This window comes from Gasterosteus aculeatus, chromosome 6 (assembly GCF_964276395.1).
Source record: "Gasterosteus aculeatus chromosome 6, fGasAcu3.hap1.1, whole genome shotgun sequence".
NCBI classification, from domain to species: Eukaryota; Metazoa; Chordata; class Actinopteri; order Perciformes; family Gasterosteidae; genus Gasterosteus; species Gasterosteus aculeatus.
The window spans coordinates 11,382,026-11,407,358 of record NC_135693.1 but is presented as its reverse complement, the minus strand read 5'-3'; the positions used below and the strand labels follow the sequence as shown (position 1 = coordinate 11,407,358).

Below are 25,333 nucleotides of genomic sequence, written 5' to 3'. Positions count from 1 at the left end.
TTCACCTAAATTTACTATAAGCCTATAAACATTCATACAAACACATCTAATAAAATGATTCATTCAGCAATTACAGACACATGCATATTTGAAGGAGTTTAAAATTATACATCAGCAAGCACACATTCCATTATCACATAAGTCATTCACTCGTATAGCTGTTGCATTTACAGCTCTCAGCTAGAGCTCAAATTCACCATGTGAATGTATTAGCAAAATGACAGTAGAAGGAGAATGGTGTTATCTGAGAGCACAGAATGCTGAGTGCATGGCTGCAATTAAATTCATCTGTCAAACATTAATTGAAGAGATCTCTTGAAATTAAAATCCGAACACGTCTTGTACAACCTGTTATGCTGCCAATATATTCAGTCGGAAGAAAAAAAGAAATATATATATATATATATTTTATTGTTCAGTTTATATTTGATAGTCTTTTGGATAAATAATGTGTCGACTTACCTTATAGAGGAATAAAACCCAGGGTGAAGCCGGCTCTCTTCACAACAAAAGACAACTGCAATAAGCTCACTTCTCTTCTGCTCAGCTTCTCTCTCTCTCTCTCTCTCTCTCTCTCTCTCTCTCTCCCCTTCCTTCCCTCCCTGCCTCCCTCCCGTCCTCCCCGAATTTCAATCTCTCAAGTCATTGGAGCATGTTTTTACATGCAAGTTAGTGTGATAGTGTGTGTGTGGATCCTGTTTGCCTATCAGCACTGTTTCAGAAGAGATAATGTCTGGATATTTCTTGCAGATATTCAATCAACGAGCAGGAAAAAAAGTACTTAAGTAGAAGTAAAAGTATACATAACGTCTTGAGTAGAAAAACAAGAGTAAAAATGTAATGCAAAAAAATCTCCAACCACCTTGAAACAGACAGTATTTCCAATCTGTTTCCCTCAAATGGTCACACAATCTATGGTTGTCTCTTCAAAGTGTGTAGGTGCGTAACTTGTTATATCACAGAATCATTTTCGCTGCTGCAATGTGCATTTTTTTTGATGGAGACATTTGGATTGAAATTGCCCTTCTTTGCCCGACCATCTATTTTGCACGAAGTGGTGCTGCACAGAAGGTGCACAGAAAGACGGCCACATTTCAACACAACCAAAGTCGGCTTAGGCTCCGCGTTGTTCTGCAGAGTACGCATTGGTTGACGTAACCATCCTCTCATCTGACTTTCCCAAAATGTACACCTGTTCCTTTTAAAACTTAGTTAACCCAGTTTTCAATATGACACTGAGTTTAAACTACAGATTTAGTTGTTTGTATCAAAAAAAGTGAAGCAGTATTTGAAAAGGGATTTTATTGTTTAACATAACAATTATTTACATACAGGATATGACTTCTTTTTTTAATACAGATGTTACAATATTAGTAAATAGTAATGCCCGTTTCTGGTTTTTAAATTAAACAACAAAAGCAATTCATGGAATAAAATAAAAAGTACAAGTGCAGAATCAAAGAACCGTGGTGTCTTCTTGGTTAATCCCTGCATCCTTTGCCATTGCATAGAAATGGCCGTGTTTTTGAAGCAGGTTGCTTGGAGAATCAAACTCCACTATTCTACCAGCATCAAGCACCATCACCCTGTGGAGAGAGAGAACAAAGGGAGGAAGTGTAATCCACCGAGCAAATAATGGCTACCAGAGAAGGGTGATTTGACAGCAGTTAACTTCCAAGCTCAAGTTGAAAGGAAATGGATGTGTGGCCATTTGTATGGTTAATTAAGAATAGGTATATGAGGTATGAGATGGTATAGTTCTCTCTTTCAGTTAAGAATTACAGTCAGATTTTGATGTAGATGTTTTTCCATGTGGGTGATCCCTGAATGAGATGGAAAAACTGCCTAGGAATTGTCTGTTTTAAAGGCATGATGCATATGCTCCAGATCAAGATTGATGTTTTAATGAAATAAAATGGAAGGATGAGCTCTATGCGGGTGACCTCCAGGGAAAGTAAAGAGGCAATGCATAAGATAAATTTGATGACTGAATGAAAAAACACTTTGGGGTTCTTTACACACAACCTAAATTTCACAAAAAGGTCATACATATTTATTCAAAGCTTTGTTTACCAAAGGGAAATGCAGTCAGAGGCAGCATCTGCTATCAAAGTGCTGCAGATGAAAGTGCCCCCTCTTCTTGCTTTGCTGAAGTCATGAGTTCACGTTTGAGTGCCCAACACGTTGTGGACCTGACATTTCTTCAGATGTTAGTTAAAAGACTGTCATACAAAGTCAATACACAGACTATTGTATTCATGATAAACATACTTGTAATGCAATAGAATTATAATAAGTATATGAGTAATATACACTCACAAGTATTCATAATACTTTACATCAATAATAAACGTGGGATATAAAAAATGAATAATGTATTGACCAGCATCTATGAATAATGATAATGAATGTTTTGTATGAATACTTATCGGTGTGTAACTATAAAACACATTCTACTTGTGTTCAATGCATCACAGACATGGGCTTCACATAGAGTGCTATTATTTAGGTTTTTCAAAATAAATGTGTATCTAACAACTTAGTTATTTTAAACTATTGATGTTGTCTGTTAACCTTTTGGATTCGGTCAATGATAAAAAATGGACGCAGCATTTTGTAGTTGAAATCCTTATTGTACAGTAAGAAAAATCATGCTGCCAAAAAAGGGTAAAATTGTTCCTGCTTCGCTTCAGTTTATTTATTGGTTAAGGGAGTAAATAGCAAAAGCATATATGACCAAGTTAGAAAGATTGAAATGGGTTCAGTGTGGATCCTAAACACGACGCTTAGAGGCTACGAGAACAGCTCCAATAAAGGCTCTTTTAGTAATAGCAGGTGAGCACCATTATATCTCAGTAGTGACAGCAAGGACGTGACAAGTCCCTGGCTGAAGTTAGAAGTGAATTCTGGAAGGACCGAGGTCAACGAGTGGAAGTATACTGAGAACTGGATGTGGCATCGGGTAGTGTGGAAATATTTGAAACACAGCTCCTTTAAAAAATAAAAAGTACATACAAAAATAGTTTTGGAATCACATTTGTTTTTGCTTATGTGTGTATTGCAGCTTGTTAAATTGTATCTTTCAGTATATTTCAAATGGATAACTGTAGAATACGATGAATAAATCCATTCATACTCAGACTCCTCCCCTCACCCACAGTCTATGGTGGGGTTGCCGGAAAAGCTACTGAAGACTTTGAACTCAGAATTTCCCATTTTATTCTTAATCGATGTGGCCCAAAAGCTGACTTGGATGTCACAGCTGTGGCCGTTGGGCTTTGGTCATAACACTGGTAACCCTACTGGCTGGACTCCTGTCACATGAAAAACTGAGTACGACTAGCCCATTGTTTGGGACAAAATCAAATCAAAAAAAGATTTGACAAGCAAACAAGTATTCAAAATCATTTCAATGTTTGGACAAATCTAACCTAAAAGTGCTTAGAATAATGGAGTTTGAACATGTAAAGTCACACGCATGACGTTCAAAAGCTTCAAAACAAACAAACAAGTGGAAATCTACTTCACCAACTGCTGTTTTCAAGCTGCTTAGAATAAACCGACAAAAAGTCTTGAATGCTTTGAATAATCAAATGTAGTAAATGGAGCAACAGGTCTGGTCAGCAGTAGAACTTTGAGATGGGAATATTCTTTGATCGTAAAAGCTGCATGTGTTTTATTTAAAGAACTTTCACAATATAACAGGGAAGCATTAGCCCATGAGAAGATGTTGCATAAATAATGTGTAAAGATCAAATGTGATTTCAACACTATACTCAAGTTGAGGAAGAAACAAATATAGCTATTATAGAATGCAGTGACACCTCATCAAGGTATATTAACTGACCTGGAGCTGTCCATGATGCTGTGCAGGCGGTGGGCGATGGTGAGGACAGTACAGTGTGAAAACTCTTTGCGGATGGTGTTCTGAATGAGGTCGTCTGTCTCCAGGTCCACAGCTGCTGTCGCCTCATCCAGGATTAGGATGCGTGTCCTCCTCAGCAGCGCCCGCGCCAGACACAGCAGCTGCCTCTGTCCAACACTGAAAAAAGAGCCATATGCTGAAGATTCTCTTCTTACCCGCAGATAAAACAAATACACCACAAAGCATCAGACCAGCTGCAACGCAGAATCGGGCCCGGGGTCTAAAACGGGATTGTGCGATGCAGCAGCTCCGTGCTAATAACTAATTTCCTCACAGGATTGTATTTCATGTCTTATCTTTTCTTACAAATCTTTGAGTTGATTCTATGCAATTTACCCGTGTGTTAACTGTGTGTGTACTTTTTAACCCAACTAAAAGTAAGCGGCTTTGCACTCACAGAAAAAATAGTTCTCAGAAGAGTAAGATTTATTTTCATGGCCCACCTGAGGTTTTCTCCTCCTTCTGCGACTTCATGTTGCAGTCCTTCCTGCAGACCAGCTGCATAATCTTTAAGGTGGGAGAGCTCCAACACTCTCCATATCTCCTCATCACTGAATTTGTCAAATGGGTCCAGGTTCATCCTCAGGGTCCCAGAGAACAACACTGGATCCTGAGCCCGTGCGGTTTGATAGTTTAGTGTACTATTTAAAACTGAATGCTGCCTGTAGTTTGTGTTGTATGTCGTGTTTACCTGTGGGATGATTGTGAGCCTGTTTCTGAGGTCATGCAGGCCAATTGTAGAAATATCTACATCGTCAATCAGGATACGACCTTCAGCAGCTTCAATAATTCTAAACAGGCAGTTGGTCAGGCTCGATTTCCCGGCTCCAGTGCGGCCGACTATACCAATCTGGTAGCAGGGGGACACAGAAAATAATTGTTCACATAAAACATAAAAAAAGAAAAGAAAAAAATGACGCACAGCTCTATTAGCATTTTAAACCCCATCCAAACCAAAATATATATCTAAAAACTGTGCCAATGTACCTCTCATACAGCAGCAGTCCGGAACATTTTAGCTTGAAAATAGTTTTTAAAAACACTATGCCGTCATTGACCATCTGTTTCTGCAGGCAGAAGAGTGTTTTATAATTCTATAAAAAAAGATATTTAAGGCTGTGTAAGAGCCAAATATGGGTGTGACGTCATAACTGTGTTCCCTGTTGTGTACAGTGCACTGTAACAAATTGCTGTACATTTAGGTGCATTTCTATCTTACAGTATGTCATAATAACTGTAACATACAGTTAAATTTCCATCCCTTGCTTGTAAATGAACGGCCAATGTCATGAATAAACAGTTAAAGCTGTCAATTTATGATAATCGCAGACTACCGTAATTCAACTGCTTGTTACATATATTTTATGAACTGGTGGAAATACACATACAAGGCTGTAACATAACAAAATGTGGAAAAAGTGAAGCGCTGTGAATACTTTCCGGATGCACTGTATAGCTTTCACTGGCATCCGCTGCCAGTATTTTACCATTAATTGACTGTAAAGTTCACGCCAATTTACTGCAATTCATTTTACGGTAAAATAGTGTAAAAACAATTTACGGCATTATACCGTAAAATAACGGTAAATTCCGGGCGTCCTTGCTGCCAGTAAGTTACCGTTAATTTATGGTGAAATATTGCTATAGAGTTTGGGTGACGGTCCACTAAGTACTAATTAGCACGGCATTTAGGTTGTGGATTCACAGTGTTTGTCAGGTGTTTGACCCCGGAAGGGCAAAGGACTTTGACCGCTACACCGGATGTTGGAATCTACCACGAACTGTGGAATGTTAACCTGGAATAAAATGACTTTAAACCGTACCAGTGGACTCTAATGTTTCCCACACAACGAGGCAAAACCAACAGCAACATGCAAAGGACTCATCAACAGCGCAGTACTGTAATTTGAGTCTTTTTCACATGAATGGCAGTTAGCCTTTATAAACGCGCTACAGAGCTTTTGATAGCTTCTAAGAAACAGCAGCAGTGTTTCTTGAAGTGGGTCTAACTGTGGCTCTCTTATGAAACAGGCTCATCAATGAAAACATGCCAGCGAGGGAAAGGAACTAAGACACAGGATGAAAACCCCATGGCTATAGCTGGGTTATATCCTCTCTGACTTGTTGCAGGCACTTCCATAACATCAGAGGCTATATGTTGTTAGCTGTGCATGTTTGCACACTGCAGACAATAACACAGTAAATGATGAGAAATTCAAGATTCCAAATAATAAAGCAAAAGAAATAAAAATGAAGTCAAAAATCCTGCTAAGAAAAGCAACTGAGAGCAGGCAAGAGGAAAGATGATGAAGAAGATGAAAGGCACAAAAGGGGAAGGTACTCAAAATGAATTCCAATGTTGTTCATCATAAGGAGGCTGCAATATGAACTCCTCTTTTTAGTATCTAATCTTTGCTGAAACTGATTTCTCCTCCCTCGGACACCCAGGTGGCAGCGCGGATCTCTGCCTGTCTAACTGACATCTCTCAATGGATGTCCGCCCACTATCTGAAAATCGCTTTGGATAAAAGCGAAAGTCGCTTTGCATAAAAGCGTCAGCTAAATGACATGTAATGTAATTTCAAGGTCTCAAATTTGACACACCTTCTCCGTGCTGTTGATGTCACAGGTGATTCCATGAAGCACCAGGTCTAATCCTGGTCTGTAGCGAACCTTGTAGTTGTCAAACTGTAGCCTTCCTTGCTCGGGCCACTTCTCTGGAGGCCGAGTGTCAGTAACCCACTTAGCCTGTACAATCAAAGACACATAGAATAGTTGTGAAATGGTGGAGCAGTTCAGGCGCCTGTCTAATCCAGACCAGAGCTACGGATATGGACATATTAAAAGTCAAGGAAAAAACAAAAGCTCCAAATTAACAGCATCCAGAGATAAAAAGCTCTCAATACAACAGACCTCGTTCTCCAGCCCGCTGTATTCGCTCACTCTCTCCACGGCAACGATGTTGTTTTCCAGCTCTGATGTCATCCTCACCAACCAGTTGAGGGTCTGGGTCACCTGCAAAGGAAATAGATCCCATCGTGTTGTTAGAATTACTATACCACCAAAAATGCCCTAAAATATATCATTCAGATCATCATCTGCAGTGTGTGTAGAGAGTGTGTGAGCCACTGACATTAAGGGCGTAGGATATAGACAGGCCGACCAGGCCGCTGTCCAGGGAATCTCTAGAAATGACGGCAAACAAAGCAGCGAAAAACACCACCAGGTTTCCCAGGAACTCCAGACGAATGGCCAACCATCTGCAGGGCGGATAAACACATACACAACTATTAAATCATCATCAATAAGGTATTTATTTTAAAAACAAATTAATAAAAAATACATTATAGATCATATAGTTCTATACCTGGGTTCAAAAGCAAATAAAAGGATACACACATAGGACAATACAGGTGGAGAAGTGAGTCTTAAGAGTAGAGAGGAAAACAGTGAGTTGTTGGCGTCTGACCTGTTCGACACTATCCACGGGTAGAGGCTCTTGAGGTTTTCATCAATAATTGTTTCATTGTGTTTAAGAAACCTTTCTTGATGTCCGTAGGCTCTTATCACTGACAGACCCGACACAGTCTCACTGAAGTGTGAGTATATCGGAGAGCGAGACACTGAGTCCAGCCGACGCAACTGCCTGGAAGTCGCCACGTAGAAGCGCTGAGTGTGTAGAGGGAGAAAGAAATCAACAGGAAATATTGGATGGTTTCATTTCCATTTATGGATGGAGACCTATTTTAAACAAGGTGTTTACAGCGTATGGCTGTATTTATTCCCAGAAGAAAAATGTATGCTTTATTTGTGCAAAACACAATCTTTAGTTAGATACGCTTTCTCTTCTTCAATCTCATTTCTGTGGTCGTGTTTCTACTACGTTTGTCAGCTTACCTGCACAAAGTAATAGAGCACGGTCAGAGGAATAATGACGATGGTGAAGAAAGGAGTGGCCAGACAGATTACAAACAGCGTTCCCAGCACGCCGAGCAGACACAGGAGCCAGGAGCGGAAGGACTGTGGAATGGCTTCATCCACTGTGAAAATGTCCTTTAAAACAAGTGATGGAAAAGTTAGACATCATTGAAATGTTCGGAAACCCTTTCAATGATGGCAATACTTATAATGCGTAATTCAAACATACTTAAATTCTTTAATATCTGCTTAAAGCTTAACGACTCACAAGCATATATAACAAAAATCGGTCAATAGGTCAAGTATCATATTTCAAAATTGACCAATCAACCAAATATGTTTTTGTTATAAGTCACGATAAGTCACAAACATTTATCGTGACTTATAACACGTTTGTAATGCCTATATCTTCCTATGCTCTAGGAAATAAATACAATAAAAGTTATAATCACACTATTATGCATTATAACAGGGATTGTAATGCGATACGGGCATGGCCCACATAAAAAGTTATTACGGTGCACCCAGAGAAAAAGAAAATATCAATGGATCAAGAGGTGTTCATTAACATCTGTGGAATTGGAGTTTGGCCAGCACACATTTGAATTAAATGGAGAATCACATAGGATAAAAATGAGATGGCTTCAAGTGCCTCCACTTTTTTCCTTTTTCAATAGGAACCACGGAGTCTCCATGGCAATACATTTTGAGTGCCAAATTGATATTTGTTTACAGTAGCAAAACAGCCGCAGTCCAGTGGATTTTTCTGTCATATCAGGCCTTTAACTGAGATGACTTTATGCAAACCTACTGAAATTACAAGGGTAAGAAGATATGTCCGTACAATAGAAAGAAAAAGGGAAAAAAGTGATGAATTTTTAGTTCAGTCAAATGATGAATTCTACCTTTGCGAAGCGGTTGACCACTCTTCCAATAGGTGTGGTGTCGAAGAATACCATGGGAACTCGAAGTATGTTGTTAAGCAGCCTTGAATGCAGAGTGCGTGACGCGTCAACCGAGGCATTGGCCATGAGAAGTGTTCCCAAAAACACAAAGAGGCCTGCCAGAAAAGATACGCAAAGCATATAACAAAATTAGAAGAAAGAGAATTTGTCCACAGTTGCAAAAAATGGAACACGATAAACAACATCCAAGAGAGGCACTTAACAGGAATGCGTCAGCAGCTTTTTGGACAGCACTTTTCTCAGTGTGGGGGAAAAAGGTACTGACTATCACCCGATATGTTCTGTTTCAGGAGAGGGACAACTACAATAACTCCTTGGCAGAAGGCAGCAGTAAAATGAATCAAATATTTGAATCAAATCATTGCTTTATGTTAATAGGGTCACCTTAAGTCACTCACAAATATTGTGTTTCAATACAGGTGCAATCTTTTTCACAATTCATGTAAGACAATTAAGTTAACTCCCTCATCTGACCAAAGCAAGAGAAACCACAACTGCTATTAAGGAACAAAACCTGTATGACCTTAAATACTGGTAATGGAAATGTTTGACCTTGAGCAGTAATGTCATCTGTAGTATGCTGTCTTAGAATGTAAACCACCCTTTTAAAACGCAATGGTAGTACGTTTCTTCTTGAACCAAAAATCTACTCGTTTTTGTAAAACACACAAAGATGCTGTTTCAAATGTGAATCAAAACAATTAAATATTCACAAAATGTAAAGTGTCTGGAGATACACACTACTATTCCATCATAAGGCTTGTTAGTTCTCTGATGTTCCCTGGTGTTATATCATTTTTTCTCTTTTTTAAGAGTCACTGTTAGAATTGAAATCACATTATCTGCACTTCAATAAGACACAGTCTTCATTTTCAAAACTTGTTTGAGAAAAATGTTATTTCAATTTTGTGTAAGTCACTCTCAAATGCTTAAAATGGAGTGTTGACAATAATTGTCATTAGTGTAGGGCCAAAAAGAAAAAGCATTTTTCTTTCAAAGCAACTATTAATGGAGTAGTTTGATTTGGAATAAGCTTATTGGCTTCCCTGCTAAGAATAAAATGAGTAAATGAATGCCACCGTGCTGGAGTCCTAACTTAGTCACTTTTACTAGGTGACTAATGGGTAAAATGTGTTTAGTTACCCTGAGCCACTCCCAGAACTCCAAACACTCCCACCCTGGTGTCTCTCTTCCAGCTAGGATACGTCATGTTGTAGTATTCCACAGCATCATTGGTCCAGTCACTCAGCCACAGATTTTGACCGATGAAAGCAACGTTCTGGATGAAGTAAACCAGGAAGACCATGACAGTGTATCCCCAGCCCATGGCACGCAGGTACTCCAGGTACACTGAGAACTTCACCTGGACACAAAAGAGAGAAAACCGGCTGAGAAAAATGTTCTATTTTTGTATCATTTGTGCTAATGAGAAAAAGAACTTGTATTACCTTTCCTGTTTCCATAGCTTCCTTCTCTATCAGCCTCTGGCCTTTCTTTAAATCACCGACATCATCTGATTTTTTCAGAGAGCTATTTGTTCTTAGTCTGACACTGGAGAAAATAAAAATGCCAAATAAGTAAAGAAAACAAACACATACTTTGTGAGTGCATGAGAACAACAAGTGCTGTGGGAGATACAATTTGGACATGAGATCTTGTAATTGCAGAGACTTGCTCATGTTTTCTACCAGAAGTCCACTGCCCTCACATTAATCCTCACTCGGTCATACAAGCTGTCTCCTGTCGCCCACCAATTTGTTTCTTTGCTCTGACCTGCCCTGGCGCTGGCTGCGACGGATGCTGTTCTCTCTCTTGAGCGTAAGAGAAACGGTATCCTCCAGAGGAGAGTCGGGTAGCGTTTCCTCTCTTTCGGGTATGAGCTCCACATCTGCGACGTCCTCGTAATGATCTGAATGAATAAGTTCACACGTCATACACATTTCTTACATTTTCTAATCACATTAACTCATCAATAATTCAAGCAACAGTTTACTTTTGTGTTTCACAAAATGCTTACACTCAAATTGCAGTGAAAGAAATGTGTAATTACTTGACTCTGAAGGGGTCTGTTTTCTTTGATCTTTTGCATATGTGTCCAGAAATTCAGAAAAGGCTCCCCTGCTAGCTCGAAGGCTGTTGTAGGATCCAACCTCAGAAACCTCTCCATTCACCAAGACCACTATTTCATCTACGTATGGCAGGAAGCTCACTCCGTGAGTCACCAGGATCCGAGTCTGTACAAACAAATACCTTATATGTGAAATCAGAATTTACTTATGAGAGTAAAACAAAATATTCAAGAATATGGAAATTACAGATTTGTGATCAATGCATAATGTGAGCTCAGCACAAACCTTGTCTTTGAGTAGCCCATTGGGTCCAATTACTTCATCGAACAGATGCTTTCCTACGTGAGAATCTACAGCTGACAATGGGTCATCTAATAAATAAATGTCAGCCTGACTGTAAGCTGCCCGGGCTAGGCTCACGCGTTGCTTCTGACCCCCTGAGAGGTTGATACCCTAAGGACAAAGGAGAGGAGGGAAACAACACAATATCAGGTTTGAAGGACCAGCCAGTGTTGAATCTTTAGTAGGGCTGTCAAGATTAATGCATTAATCCATGCGATTATTGTGGACTAGATTAATGCAACAAAATATTTTAACGCAGGTAACGTTCGTTTGTTTACTTCCGGTTACTTTCCGGGACCGGAAGTAAACCGGAAGTTGACCGCGGAAACGAAACGGCCGCTAGCTGCAGTCTGTTACATCAAGATGGAGAGTTTTTTGCATTCAAAGTAAAACAAACAGTGGCGAGACATGCAGCGGACAGCTGTGCAAAGGAATTACTTCATGTGTCAAACAGTAATGGGGTGAGTAGCAAACGGACCACTTGAAGAACTGCTATGTTTAGCTAGCTGCTTGGCTAAGCTAGCTTACCCTGCGCGGCACACAGTTTGCAGAGGACAACCACTGTGTCCCTAAAAGACCGTTTGAAAACATTCTGGCTAAATGTGGCAAAAGATTGTTGGCCCTTCCGGTGGAATTCTGCCTCCAATATGATCAAATGTGTAAAGTCTTGTGCTTAAAATAACATCAACAATTACACAATTGTGTCTAAAATACATCGCGATTGATGAATTTTTAAAATATATTTAGGCTACAGCTTTAGTATTGAAAACACTTTTCAATAAAAATGTACAACTTCAAAATGGATTTGTGCTGATAGTAAGTCTCTGCTGGCTGGTGTCATATTATCAAAATTAAAAATTAAAATGAACCAGAAATAATGACAGCGGGAATAACGCCGCAAAGTAAACCCAATTTTTTAGTAAGCGGGCTAAAAGATGCTAAAACAGTGGTACTGAAGGTTGTTTTCACTAAATTGATTTTAATACTTCAATTCAATTACATATTATATTGGAAATATTTCTGACAATGTTATCTGGTGCTCTGCAATAAACTGAGACGAATGTTCAGGTATGATTGTGTTTGCGTTCTCTATCCTGGAATCTTACTTTCTCTCCAATCTCCGTGAGGTCACCACCCTGCAGCAGCTCCAGGTCAGGAGCCAAGGCACAGGCCTGGATGACCCCCTGGAACCTCCTGTCCTCATGGGAGGAGCCAAACAGGATGTTATCCCTCAGTGTGGCGTTTTGGATCCAGGCTTGTTGTGGAACAAAGGCGAGGGAACCCTGGACATAAACACAATAACAGTCAGACATGGAACTCTTCCTGAACACACTGTTGTCCAGCCCCCGATGCTCTCAATTCAAAGGCCAAAAACAAATAAATACACTATACTATTGTTTTACATTGACTCAGTTATTTAACATAAGGTAATACTGCTGTATTGTTTTGTTTTTAGACTCTGATGTAAACACAGTTCAATACAAGAATCCTACTTTGATCACATCAATGCACAACTTTGAAAAGGGGGTTTCTCAATTATTTATATCCTGAATTACATTATCCTGAATTACATTATCAAGAGAACATGGAACATGGACTCAGATGAATTGGTTTTTCTCAAATTGTGTTTCAGTTCCATGTTGTTATTTTGTTGTAAATATAGATCTAAATAGATAGAGAGATATAACTTTATACACCTTTAAGGCAATTGTATTTGAATCATTTATGATTGTTACTACTGCTGTGCAGAGCTATTGTATATTGTTAATCAACAAATTGGTTGGTTTTTTATGTGATGTAACCCTTCGAGACAAACAGAAAATCTCCAAATCTGATGGTATGATGTTGGTCAGCCCTAAAATGAATTTTCTAAAAATCATCTAAAAACAATCCCGCTAAACACGCTTCAGTATTATTGCTTGACAGATATGAAGACACAGATATAAGGTGTTACCTGAATGTTGATAAATCCTTTGTTGCTGTACATCTCTCCAAGCAGGGCTGACATGAGCGAGGACTTTCCTGAGCCTACAGCTCCCACTACTGCTACCAGCTTACCTGGCTTTATATCCAATGAAATACTGCCAAACATGCATCAAATAAATATGATCAACATTTAAAAAAACAGTTAGGACAAATATAATGTTCAGCAGCCATACGGTGTCCTATCCAAATGTGTAATAGTGCACTTGACACAACAAACTTACTTTTTCAGCAGAGGCTCTGCTTCTCTTTCCCAAGCAAAAGAACCATCACATATGGTGATAGCAGAATCTAGCAGATGAACAAAGAGTGAAATAAATGAACGCTGGTGGACAGAGGGGACATTATGTACTATACATGCACATATATATGTTTCACTGCTCAGCGGACAAACGTGTGGCAATAATGATGATGGACATACCGAAGCTGAGATCATGCCGCACAATGTCACTTTCGAGATCTTCGCCTGACAGAAACTTCTCCAGGCGTTTCCTAGACACTGTCGTCTAAAGTATAAAAGAATGAGTTAGAGATCTTTTAGTTCTGGTGTCTCAGGCTCTGCTCTCTCCCTTCTCTCATCCTGCTGCACCTACTGGGTAACCTGGAGAGGATCTGTGTCGGAACCTTGTCCTCTTACAACATTAGATGGAATTTAGCTAACGCTTTTATCCAAAGCAACTTACATTGCATTTTAACCCATGGTTTTACATTTTTCCCGGGGACCATTTAGGGGTTAGGTTTCTTGTTCAGGGACACTTCGCCATGGGACATGGAGCCCATACTACTGGAGTTCCTCAAGGTTCCGTCCTGGGTCCTTTCCTCTTCTCTCTCTACACCAACTCTCTTGGCTCTGTAATTCGCTCGCTTGGATTCTCCTACCACAGCTATTCCGATGATACCCAACTAATTCTCTCCCAGAAGACATCGCAGGTATGCAGGCTTTTCTCATCTCCCGCCTTGACTATTGGAACTCTCTCCTGGCAGGTCTCCCTGCCGCCGCCATTCAACCTCTGCAGCTCATCCAGAAAGCAGCAGCTTGCCTGGTCTTTAACCTTCCGAAATTCTCCCACACTACCCCAGTCTTACGCTCTCTCTACTGGCTACCAGTGGCTGCCCGCATCTAGTGCAAAACATTAGTACTCAGGTACCATGCTGTGAATGGATCGGGTCCAGTCTACATCCAGGACATGGTCAACCCTACATCCCAACCCGCACTCTCCGCTCTGCATCTGCCAAACTGCTTGTTCCTCCCACAGTTAAAACAAAACACTCGGCTAGATCACGACTCTTTGCTGTCCTGGCTCCGAAAGGGTGGAATGAGCTCTCTGATGACATCCGGACCACAGAGAGCCTTCACATCTTTCGCTGCAAACTAAAGACACACCTCTTCAGACTCTACCTTGACTAAATAAGACCAACCAATTGTAGCATTGTACTGTATAATGGCTCTTATCTATAGCAAGTTGTAGATTGGCTTATTTAATGAAATTGCACTTCTTTGTTTCTTGATCTTTTGAGTTTCTATCCCTATGGTTGAAATGCACTTATTGTGAGTCGCTTTGGATAAAATGTCAACTAAATGACATGTAATGTGTGTGTGTACCGGCCGTTGTTTTTCCTTACTTGCACGATGGCAGCGATGAGCATGGGCAGCATGGCCAGTGGAAATCGAAGGATGTTGAATAGGGAGATGGAAGTGAAAGCTTTCTCAGCGGTCAGCACGTTGTCTGGGCTTACGCCTACAAAAACTGCAAATGTGGCCAGAGAAACCTTAAAAATAAAAAGACGCAATAATCACTAAAACCGTCTTGCCTTTTTGCAAAGCTTCTTAACAGGACTTACCAGAGCCGGGGCAGAGCTAAAGATGAAGGTGGAAACAGACGTCAAGTAGGCAAATTTCCTCATGACTTTCAGTTCTTCCCCCCTGATGCCGTCAACCTGTGCCTGGAATGATGTTTCCCACGCATACAGCTTCAGAATCTGGTGGCAGACGAGAAGGCAAAGAGGGGGACACATTGAACGAAGTGTGAGGGAGCAGTAGTCAATGTAGGGGCTGTATGAAAGAAGCACTTAGGAATAACATTCAAGCCTTTTAGCGAGTAATAACATCCCTCCATCTGAGGAAGGCCTTCACTAGAGTCCCCAGTCGGGCTCAATTGTTTAACTCGGAATGGAGGCAGAGGTGGTGTTCTTACACCAACCACCACCAACTCACCTTGATCCCATTAAGGATTTCATTCATTATCTTCAGTCGCTTGTCTTTGAACTTCATGTTCTCTATCTGAAAAGAAGATGACATGTAATTTAGCAGATATTCAATTCTTATTAGAATGATTAATAAATCTCCAGGCAGGAGTAGGGATCATTTAAAGCATCACATGTAAAAACACCACCTATGTGGTGAAAGCGGGGAAAAATTTGGCTCATTCAAGCCTCATTAAGAGCCATAGTTGCAGTAAAGGTCAGACTAAGGTCTTTGCATCGATGATTACATGGCTGTTGGAGGTCAGAGAGTGGCTGACCAAGCACTTGTTAAAAAAATAATTGTAAAATTATTCAATTGTATTAAATATTCAAAGCATTTCTGCACAAAGCACTCAAAGAACTTGTGGCCCAGTAAACAAATATATAACCTCTGTAAAAAGGTTTCATCCCTTTAAATGTAATGTAATGTAAATGTGGCATGTAAGTACATCCTGGTGTATTGGGTTCCTTCTTAGTGCTCCATGTTTCTAATGACATGGGTGTTAGCATTCACCTAATTGTAAAGACAACACAAATTTTAGGCTTTAATTAAGAAGAAATCTAAAATTGTAGGCCTATTATTTGTCGTATCCACAGTGCACTATACTCTAAGGGTGTAATAATCCTGTAATAATCTGTCTGCATTTCTGCTGACCTGAATTTTTCTGGCCTTTGTCGCTAGTAATCCATTGATCGGCCCCATCAGCACCATGACGGCCAGTCCTGCCAACACAGAAGGTCCTAACTCGAACCACAGGAAGACAATGGCCAGCACAATCTGCAGAGGGCAGGACCACAGCAAGTGGATGAAGTTGGTGACATCGTTGAAGCGCTGGGCATCCGCTGAGATCAGGTTCACTGTTTCCCCGACCGTTGACTCTTTACGAGTGTCGTTAGACACCACCAGTGCCTTAGAAAGGGGATGGAGAAAAGATTGTAGGGAGAGCCGGAGACTGATGGAATACAGACCAGACGGCTCTTGGAGGAAGAGCTATCACAGAAGTATGAAAACACCTATATACGAGATATTTGATAGCGCAAGAAATCTCTCTTGAAGGACTCAAGGTGTAGCTCTGGGAGATTTTCTGATATAAGGGTTTTCTCACTCTTACAGTTGACTCTTGGGTGTGTGTTGAAAACCACATGTGGTGATTTCTTGTGATATAAACTGGAATGGGAATCTATTTCCATTTCATTAACAATGTTTTTGAGGTAAAGTTAGTAGAACGTTGTTACCTTTTTGTACACAGCAGCCGTGATGGCAGTGCGGACCTTCATCCCGAGCACAAAGCAACGCTGGAAGTACTGCTGCAGGAATAGAGACTGCAAAATGGCCACCACCAGCAGCAGCACTGCGTACATATACCCTTCCCAGGTATACCTGGATTTGTCCTGAGTGAATGAGACCATAAACCTACACATGAGGAATGAAACCGTTAGTTATTGGACCAGCTAAACACATGTTCCTACATGCAAGCATCTAGTGGCAGTTAATTATTTCTGAATCGTCTAGGCCTTAATACATTATTATGATTTCCTTCATTATAAATCCTGTCTGGATTGCAATAATTAGGTCAGAAATTACTCTGTGTTCTGTGGCCTTCTAAGCTATGCCAATAGTTCAACATCCTTTTGAAAGTGTATTGTTAATTATTGCTGAACAGCAGAAAACAGCACATTCTATTTGTTTCCGATGAGCAGGTTTGGGTTTGGTGTTCTGTTCTGTCTTTTTTGTTTCTCATGAGCAGCGAAATCATTTAAAATCACTATCAATAAAAAGCTGCGGGAAACCTGGGAGCATATACAGTAAGTGCCTGAGAGAGGTTGTTCTTTGTTAAAACTCGACTCACTTTAGGAGTTGAGGACTGACAAAAGCCAGCAGGTCCGTCAGAAGTTTGAACAAAGCAGATTCAAACAGCACCCCTTTAAAGGTCTTGTAGATGGTGGAAATCAGCCATGAATTGGGGTGGTCTTTTTCCTCTTTCTTTTTGTCCTTTTTGTTCTTCTTTTCATCTCCTTTCTTTCCCTTTTCCTCCTGAAGAAAAAAAACGTTTTGAACTGAAAGGTGCAATAGAATGTGATGTTCATGTGTGTCGAGCTATTCTCTCTGCACATTCCTACCATCATCAGCACATCATGACTGATGCCTTTCCCCAGATTGTTGGAGAGGCCATTTTGAAAGGCCTCCTCTGGGGATTTCTCTTTGCTCGTTTCCCGTTGCTTTTTCAACCTGTTTTGGAACCGGACCCGAGCAGCACGCAGCTCTGACTCCATGAAATACTGAAAGCGCTGGTTGATGACAGCAGTGCTTTCTGCGTCGCTCAGCTCCCACATGTCCTCCTGGACAAGGGGCCGCTTGTACCCCTTCACCACCATACTAAAGAAATGAGCAGAAGTTGCACGTTGAGGTGTACATGTGTGAGTCTTTGCTATGACTCTTACTGTAGCAACCTTTAGTTTACCTGCTAAACCAGTTGAAAGTGATTCTGCTTAAAAACGCTGCACCTGCCTCTGGATTCTGTGGGGGGAAAAAAACAATGAAAGCACTTAGTTACATTACGTAAAATGCAGGTCGTCATACGAAGATGGTGCAGTGTATCGTATGCTAGGGTACCTTTTTCACAACCTCCTGTGCTTCCGGAGGAATGTCAGCCATGGCCGAGAGAATAAGGGCAATCAATTCCAAGCCAAAGGAAATGTAAAAAAGACAGAAACGAGGGACGTCGCTGATTTCTCCCTGTTGGTTACAGATGAGATGTATCAAAGCAAGGCGGATGTGAGGAGGGGTGGTAAACAACTTTAAAATACAGAGGGATGGAGTTTCTGCTCTTACCAGCCTGAGCCCCTCCCGTAGGAGGGTCTGGAAAGGGAAGATGTCACACAGAACCAGAAGAAGCCAGAAGAGGAAGAGAGTGGCTGAGTCTACTGATCTTTTCCTGCGCCTCACTCCTTCCTGGCACAACATCAGAAGGATCTAACAAAGAAATCATGAAGGAAACGTCATCTTTCTTATCTCGAGCACCACATAAATGAATACAAACCCTATTATATTTACCCATGTGACTGCGTATAGGACGGGGTTTGCGTAGTATACACCGGGATTTTTCACTGTTGAAGCCTGGCTGGGAGGAAAATCCTCTCCCAATGTGATGGCCAGGCCTGCTATGGCAGTCAGTAGCAACAGAAACACCACAATCTGGGGAGAGGAAAGATTTAAGGATAAATCCCCATCTTAAGATTTGTTTAACTGTAATTTAACTTAAGAATCACCATATGAAATAATAGATTATAGCCACAGATTACTATTCCAAGCATCTGTGGATGGATTCTTTGTATTTAAAACAGATCTTTCCTATTAAAAAATGAAATAATGATATGGTTGCCCACTTGGAGCTAGATTTTATAATAATGGGGTATTTGTTGCTAGTGTTAAAAAGTAGCTTTCTCTTGTTCACTCTCAACATCTTAAATATCACTAGAGCGACGTGCCTTGCGGGCACAGGTGCATTACCTGTTTGCAGATATAGTGCTTGGACAAGTGTTTTGTGTCCACTTGTGTCTTCCTGCATAAAGACACCAAGTGTTGCGGGGCACAGAGCCACAGGAACCCCAGAGGGATCCAGACCAGCACCGTCTGCTCTACACATACCGGGAGGTCGGGGTCTTCTCTGTTCAGATATGAAGCATTCTGGGGTGTACACACAAAACAAATATGACACGTATATATATATATATATATATCACCAGACATCACACAGGGATTACTCTTCACTGAATGAGGAAGGATGACACACACTCTAATCTGTGAACACCACAGAGACCAACAACACCTCCCCATCAGAAATGAATTCAACAGTGACTCATATTTGATTAAACCCTTAGTGCCTGCTGATGGATAAATGCTCAGCAGTGTGAATTATTTCTACTTCCTGTAGTAGTGGAAGAAAGCAATGGAGAAATGGGTGGTAGTGGAGAAACCAGTAATGATGAGTGAAAGGAGTGAAAACACTAATGAGTTCAATGTGTCAATAAAACACCCTGAAAAAAAGGGGAACCATTTCAAGCACACAACAGGGAACCTGCACAACTACTGTTAAGACTGCACACAACTACTATGATTTTTCACAAATGACAGACCGGTCATACCGTCCTTATCTTTAGAAAAGAACATGTAAACTAAATGTAAATTTAAAATCTGAAACATACCGGGAGTCAGTGAAATCAGAATACGCCTGCTTCAAAGCCTTTTCAGTTTTGTTCTGGACAGTTCGGAGTTCATTGAATTATTTTTGGTTTACGCCTGTAAAAAGGGTGTTATGAGATGAAGGCATGTAAAATGTGTCTTCACAAATTAAGATAGATTATATATTTGAGATATGTCATGATTGCTAATCAGCCTTTAACCAGATGGAAAGATGTCTTGCTAGAGGCTTGATCCAATATGGAACCTGTAGATGGCATAATTTATTTTGGGGGCTCATGACAATGATTTCTGCTTTGTTGCAGTCACAGGAAGACACATTTTTTACAATGACATTTTTGTATAACAGAAAAGTAATCACTGAACTAAACGTTTCAGGATTAGTGGACGTAACAGCATACATATTTATCTAAGGAAGAGCCATTACACTTATGTGTCTATTAGCCTGTAGATATTTTACCCTGGCAATTATGTGGATTCTTTATCCATTGAATAGGTTCTGCTAAAAGTTGCCCATTGGTGAAAACACTTGTCAGCTACAAGTGACAAGTAAAAATAGATGCCTAATTTTTTTAATTAATTGATGAACAATTGAATCAAGTCAAACCATGCTTATTACAATTTCCCAGAGCAGAAGAGGATATTGTATTTTGTCCGACAAAAAATACACAAGATCTTAAATATATTCAGTCGATTGACAAAGAAATGCAACAAGAAACTGTGTGTATTATAACCTCAGTGGAAATTTCAATTCATTAAAGCCTCCTCATGTTTTTCAGAAAGATAGTATTTAATCATAGGGCACATGAGACCTCCTACCCAAAGAACAATCGTCCTCACAGGTACAGTTATTTTTTCCGCAATTAATGCTTGGAATTGTATTATAATACTACCTCCTTATTTAACTTATACACTGTAATATTTTGTCATTTAAAAAACATTTACATGTTCTGTGTATACCAAGGAGATTAGCGGCCGCTAAGGCGTCAGCTAATAGGGATCGGGTAAATAACAAATAAATAAATAAACAGTGCTTTACTATATATTCCAAGTAAAAAAAGATTTAAAGTTTTCCAATGATACAGATTATTATAGCCATATATTGTGTATAGCTCGTAAGAAGGTCCTTCCGTTGACAAACATGCTGAGTCATCTATTACTTAAGAGTCATAACTAGTCGGTCACATGTGCACTGAGCTCGCTGTGCACAGGGGTGAAACCGTATCAACTCTTTCAGATAATAGTTCCTCATATTGAACGTATGTCTGTTACATTCATAGCACGTCTTCACACGTCTCAAGTATACTGAAGGGAATCAACACAAGAACATGAGCCCCTGTACAAATAACACAATTAGTGTTAATAACACTATTAAGAAGCGTAGTGTTCATTTGTTTTGATTGTATCAACTATAACTGCTATTTTGTAATAAAACCAAAAGTTTGAACCTGTCTGAGATTTAGTATTATATTAAAGTGCACAGTTAATAACATGTTAAACACAAAATACACAGAGGAAATTTCCTAGAAAGTTTGTGGTCTTCTAAGATCTTGAATTATATCAAACTGAATCCATCCTTTCTATTTCTACAATTACATTTAGCCGAAGTTTGTCAGTGTATTTAATCTTTTGCGTGCACACTAAGATAAACCGGAGGCCACAATGAAGCCATTTCCCCGAACCCCAAGTGTGTCCCTAAAGCTACATTAACCCAGGCTTTTGAACTCACCCAAAAGATGGACCCACAGTACTCCTCCAGAGCTGCAGCACACATGGTCCACACTGACTGCTCCAGTCGCCTTCACGTAACTAGACAATCAGGCGCCTCTCACCCTCCGCTCCGATCAAACGCTGCTCCTCTCTCCCCCGTCCTCCCTCACTCCAGAGACAATCGCCGGACGTGACTCTGTGGGACTTTGAGCCATGAGGCAGAAAATGCAGAGAGGTTACAGCCTGAATTGCGTGATGATTTCTTTCTTTGAGGCAGAAGATCTTCAGGGTTGCACTCTGCCAGTACTCGTTTCATACCTGGAAGAGGCAGCGGCACACACAGTCTTCCTGATGGGACAATGAATAACTCAAAAACTGGAGTCAGTGTCATTGACTAAGTCCTGCCATGTCCAGCCCCCAGACACTCCCCAACACTGTGATTTGTCTAAAGTTCAACATTTCAGGCAAATGACTACACGTAAGAGAGAGAAAAAAAGAGGGACAGAGGTTGCATAAGCATTGCAAAGTTTTTCCTCATGTTAGGGGGAGGGTCCACCCAAAAAAGGGAATGTGTTTGGGGAAGGGGAAAGGGAGGGAGTAGGCTCATTAGATCCCTTTTCCTGTTGTGTTTCCACTTTTACTCTCGTTGCCTTTGCTTTCTCTGGACAGAGACCATTAACCATGTCAAATCAGATTAGTTTTAGGCACTCATGAGTTTGAATAAGTGACGGTACATGAACAGTACATGACAAAGAAACACATTTTTGTGGTACTGTGTTGAAACAGAATCAACAAAGCTTTTTGTTGTAGCTGTGATCCATGTGTGGGTTCTGTCCCGCTTTACCTAATTTACATGGTTGCAAATATAATTTATATTAAGACAAAAGAATGAGTGTCTAGTCTGTCCAGGGCCACGGGGATCTTTCAAACTGAATACTCGGACTGTGTGTCGGTTAATAATTAGATGTTTGATAACATCCACATGGGGGTTATATGTCTTACTCATTGGGTGGCAAACCCAGAGGATAGCCTTGGACAAGTGAGGACAATCCAAGTATACAAAGAAGACTAACTGAATCTCATAGCATGACCTTCTGTACTAATGACATCATAGCATGTTAGCTAAGTCTTAATAAGTTTTGTACAATAGTGCAGTTCCTTTATTAACAGGGATTTACACTGAAGCTGTCTATACCTAAAGCGACATCCCAATTCATTGGATATCACAACAATAAAAGTAAGCATACTTTTGTATCCATAATTGTTATTATAATGTGTATATATTAGGTACCTGTTACATTCATTTAGAAGAAAGTAGAGAAATCAATTAAACTGGATTTCAACTTAATGCATTAGAGATCGCTCATCGTTAACACAGAACTACAATGCTGTCTAATGTGTATATTTGACTTGAAAGATAATAGACCCCACAATATTACTCCATAGTATAGCTTACCGGATTCTTTTATAAGAAGTAAGTTTTGTGAAGTAACTGAATAACCTGACTCCAATAAACCTTTGTCAGGTGTTCATCATTCCAAGTACGATATTTTTCTTAGTCATTCAGATGACCCCACAAAGCTGGCTTTTGAATCAACCCCTGGATATTTACCTTGATGGGATCAAAGGTCTGTTTCATGCTTCACCGTGTTGTAACATGTTACTGGGTTGCATGGTTTACAACACATACTGGAAGTGCCACGTGAGTCCCGGGGGTTGGAAATTATGTATTTTTGTTGTTTACAAAGATTGACAAAGCAAATGTCAATTCATGATAGGAAATAATTGAACGATTAAGTATTGTATACAAGTGATATTTAAAAGGCTGATATGTCTAGGACGACATTGCATCATATTTTAATGACGTCATGTCAGTGCCCTTTATTGTCGAATTCATCCACCCCATCGTAAAACCACATTGTAAGTTCACTGACTATAATCTTCGTCACATCTGTAGCGTTAGATATGAATGAAAACGATAGTAACGTGACTCCAAACTCATGAACAATAATTACAATCAATCTAAATGAAGCATCTGCACTTAAGTGGCATATTTGTATAACTAATTTAATGAGAACGGTTTTAATTGCAGGACACGTGTAAAAACATTGTCAATAATGTTAAACAAAATTAATTGATCAATGGTTTTGGGCTAAGCAAACTCAATGATTTTGTACTTAACAAAGTAAAGGTTGTCATTGTCACCATATTATGTAGCCTTTTTATTCATACAAGATAAATCTTTGACCAGCTCATTTCTTTTCCAATATACCAGTGATGTAATTCGGAAGGTAATATTGCCACTGTGTGAAGTGTGTCCAGTAAAGTGAAAGTGAAATGTATGTTCATACTCCAAAGAAGATAATGATGGTGTAGAAAATGATCATGGGGACACCAATATTTCGAGTCTCTCTTGTGAACTTGGCCTTCCAAGTTCAGATCTCCGGGGAGCACAATCACCAGACTGAAGGATTTCGTAAATACCTTTATTATAGTAATATTTTATAAGAGAAGGATTGCAGGAAACATATTATTGGTGTGGCCCGTACCCTCCAACATATACAACCATGGAGGTGAAAGGCTACTACAACCACTGCAATAACACAGCAACCCAAAGTGTACAATTCATGGTACGCGTCTCTCTATAGCACCTCACATCCATCCATCCATCCATCCATTGTCAAACCGCTTATCCTGCACACGGGGTCGCGGGGGGGGGGGGGGGGGGGGGGGCTGGAGTCCATCCCAGCCAACTTCGGGCAGGGATAGACAGGGTACACCCTGGACTGGTCGCCAGCCAATCGCAGGGCCAACACAGAGACACACAACCATTCACACTCACCTTGCACCGCAAAGTAATTCATAGTAACCTTCAGCACGACAATTCAACTACTAAATAAAAGCACGGCAATTGCTGGCACGACAAAGAACACAGCTATTGCACAACCCAATAAATAGCACAGCAATTCATGACACACACACACACACACACACACACACACACACACACACACACACACACACACATCCTGAGGAGGGGCCGCCCCGCCGCGTGTCCCCCTACCTGTCAAAGTCTGCACTAAGAAGAGCGTCCGTCGGTCGCCGACCGAGGGAATCCGTAAGGATTGCCGGTATCTCGCCTTCGGCTCGCTCCGTCCCCCACGGTAGTCCGGCCACGGCCACTCGCGGATCCCGGTAAAGTCGCGTACCCCCCCCCACCCCGCGGTTGTCGCACGCTGCACGCCAGCTGCGACCTATCGAACCTGTCGAGGAGGAGACGTTTCTTCTTTAATACTGCACACGTCTCGTCCTCCAGGTTCGGCACGGTCACGTCCCTTTGCAGCGTGCTCGTATTATCGCTGTCGTCGGTCCTTTGGTTCCGGCTGGTTCCTCCTCCGCCGTCCTTCTGTAGCGGCTAGAACGATTCCTTTGGTCAGTCACTGTCCCGCAATCAGTGCCGTCCTTTCTCATCACAGCTGTCCGACCCAGAGCTCATTTACATTGAGCCGTCGCACACCACACACACGCTAATTGACTCCTTGTTACGTTTACAATGGACACCACAGCCCGTGCGTGACAGGAAAACACTTATAAACACTTATTGGATAATTTACGGATAAACTCACGCATGACTGTCTGGGGTTCTTTATAATAAGAATGAACAAACCAGGAAGAATTCTTCAGGTCCGATGTTTGCTCTTAAATAAGGTTAATAGCATATACAATATTTCTATACATAACAACATTGTTTTTCAGATGCAATTGTCAAATAAAATTGCTTATTCACCTAAATTTACTATAAGCCTATAAAAATTCATCAAGCTCCTGAAGTTTGCGGATGACACCACCCTAATTGGACTGATCTCTGGTGGGGATGAGTCCGCCTACAGGTGGGAGTCTGACCATCTGGTGTCGTGGTGCAGTCAGAACAACCTGGAGCTCAACGCTCTAAAGACAGTGGAGATGGTTGTGGACT

General features: G+C 40.6%; 1 protein-coding gene and 1 long non-coding RNA gene across 3 annotated transcripts; one reads left to right on the top strand and one right to left on the bottom strand.

Annotated features, from left to right (window-relative positions):
• Positions 1–1,287: 1,287 nt before the first annotated feature.
• abcc2 (ATP binding cassette subfamily C member 2) lies at positions 1,288–21,814 on the bottom strand. Of its 2 annotated transcripts, XM_040177682.2 has the most exons (33): positions 21,676–21,814; positions 21,377–21,561; positions 18,958–19,134; positions 18,502–18,642; positions 18,280–18,420; positions 18,061–18,183; positions 17,909–17,964; positions 17,568–17,823; positions 17,297–17,481; positions 16,683–16,860; positions 16,102–16,356; positions 15,418–15,483; positions 15,045–15,182; positions 14,826–14,972; positions 13,624–13,708; positions 13,427–13,493; positions 13,174–13,300; positions 12,326–12,502; positions 11,163–11,330; positions 10,859–11,042; positions 10,582–10,717; positions 10,257–10,359; positions 9,952–10,171; positions 8,749–8,903; positions 7,823–7,978; positions 7,395–7,594; positions 7,059–7,185; positions 6,839–6,940; positions 6,530–6,673; positions 4,617–4,775; positions 4,369–4,535; positions 3,848–4,042; positions 1,288–1,586 (listed from the first exon to the last, which is right to left on the bottom strand). In XM_040177682.2, the coding sequence occupies exons 2-33, from the start codon at positions 21,419–21,421 to the stop codon at positions 1,457–1,459; spliced, it is 4,710 nt and encodes a 1,569-aa protein (XP_040033616.2). In that variant the 5' UTR covers positions 21,422–21,561; positions 21,676–21,814; the 3' UTR covers positions 1,288–1,456. The 2 variants fall into 2 exon arrangements, with proteins under 2 accessions (XP_040033616.2, XP_040033617.2); XM_040177683.2 differs by lacking the exon at positions 21,676–21,814 and having other exon boundaries at positions 21,377–21,671.
• On the top strand, positions 11,515–12,621 carry LOC144409520 (uncharacterized). Its single transcript, XR_013468017.1, has 2 exons — positions 11,515–11,680; positions 12,347–12,621. It is a non-coding gene; the product is annotated as an uncharacterized LOC144409520 (long non-coding RNA).
• Positions 21,815–25,333: the final 3,519 nt, after the last annotated feature.

What these genes read in the sequence shown, in the direction of transcription:
- abcc2 (XM_040177682.2), bottom strand. Translation starts at nt 21,421, where the DNA reads ATGTGTGCTGCAGCTCTGGAGGAGTACTGTGGGTCCATCTTTTGG. An exon ending in CAAAGGCCAGAAAAATTCAG is followed by an intron (nt 15,484 to 16,101) that starts GTCAGCAGAAAT and finishes TCTTCTTTTCAG; the next exon opens with ATAGAGAACATGAAGTTCAA. An exon ending in GCGGCATGATCTCAGCTTCG is followed by an intron (nt 13,494 to 13,623) that starts GTATGTCCATCA and finishes TTCATCTGCTAG; the next exon opens with ATTCTGCTATCACCATATGT.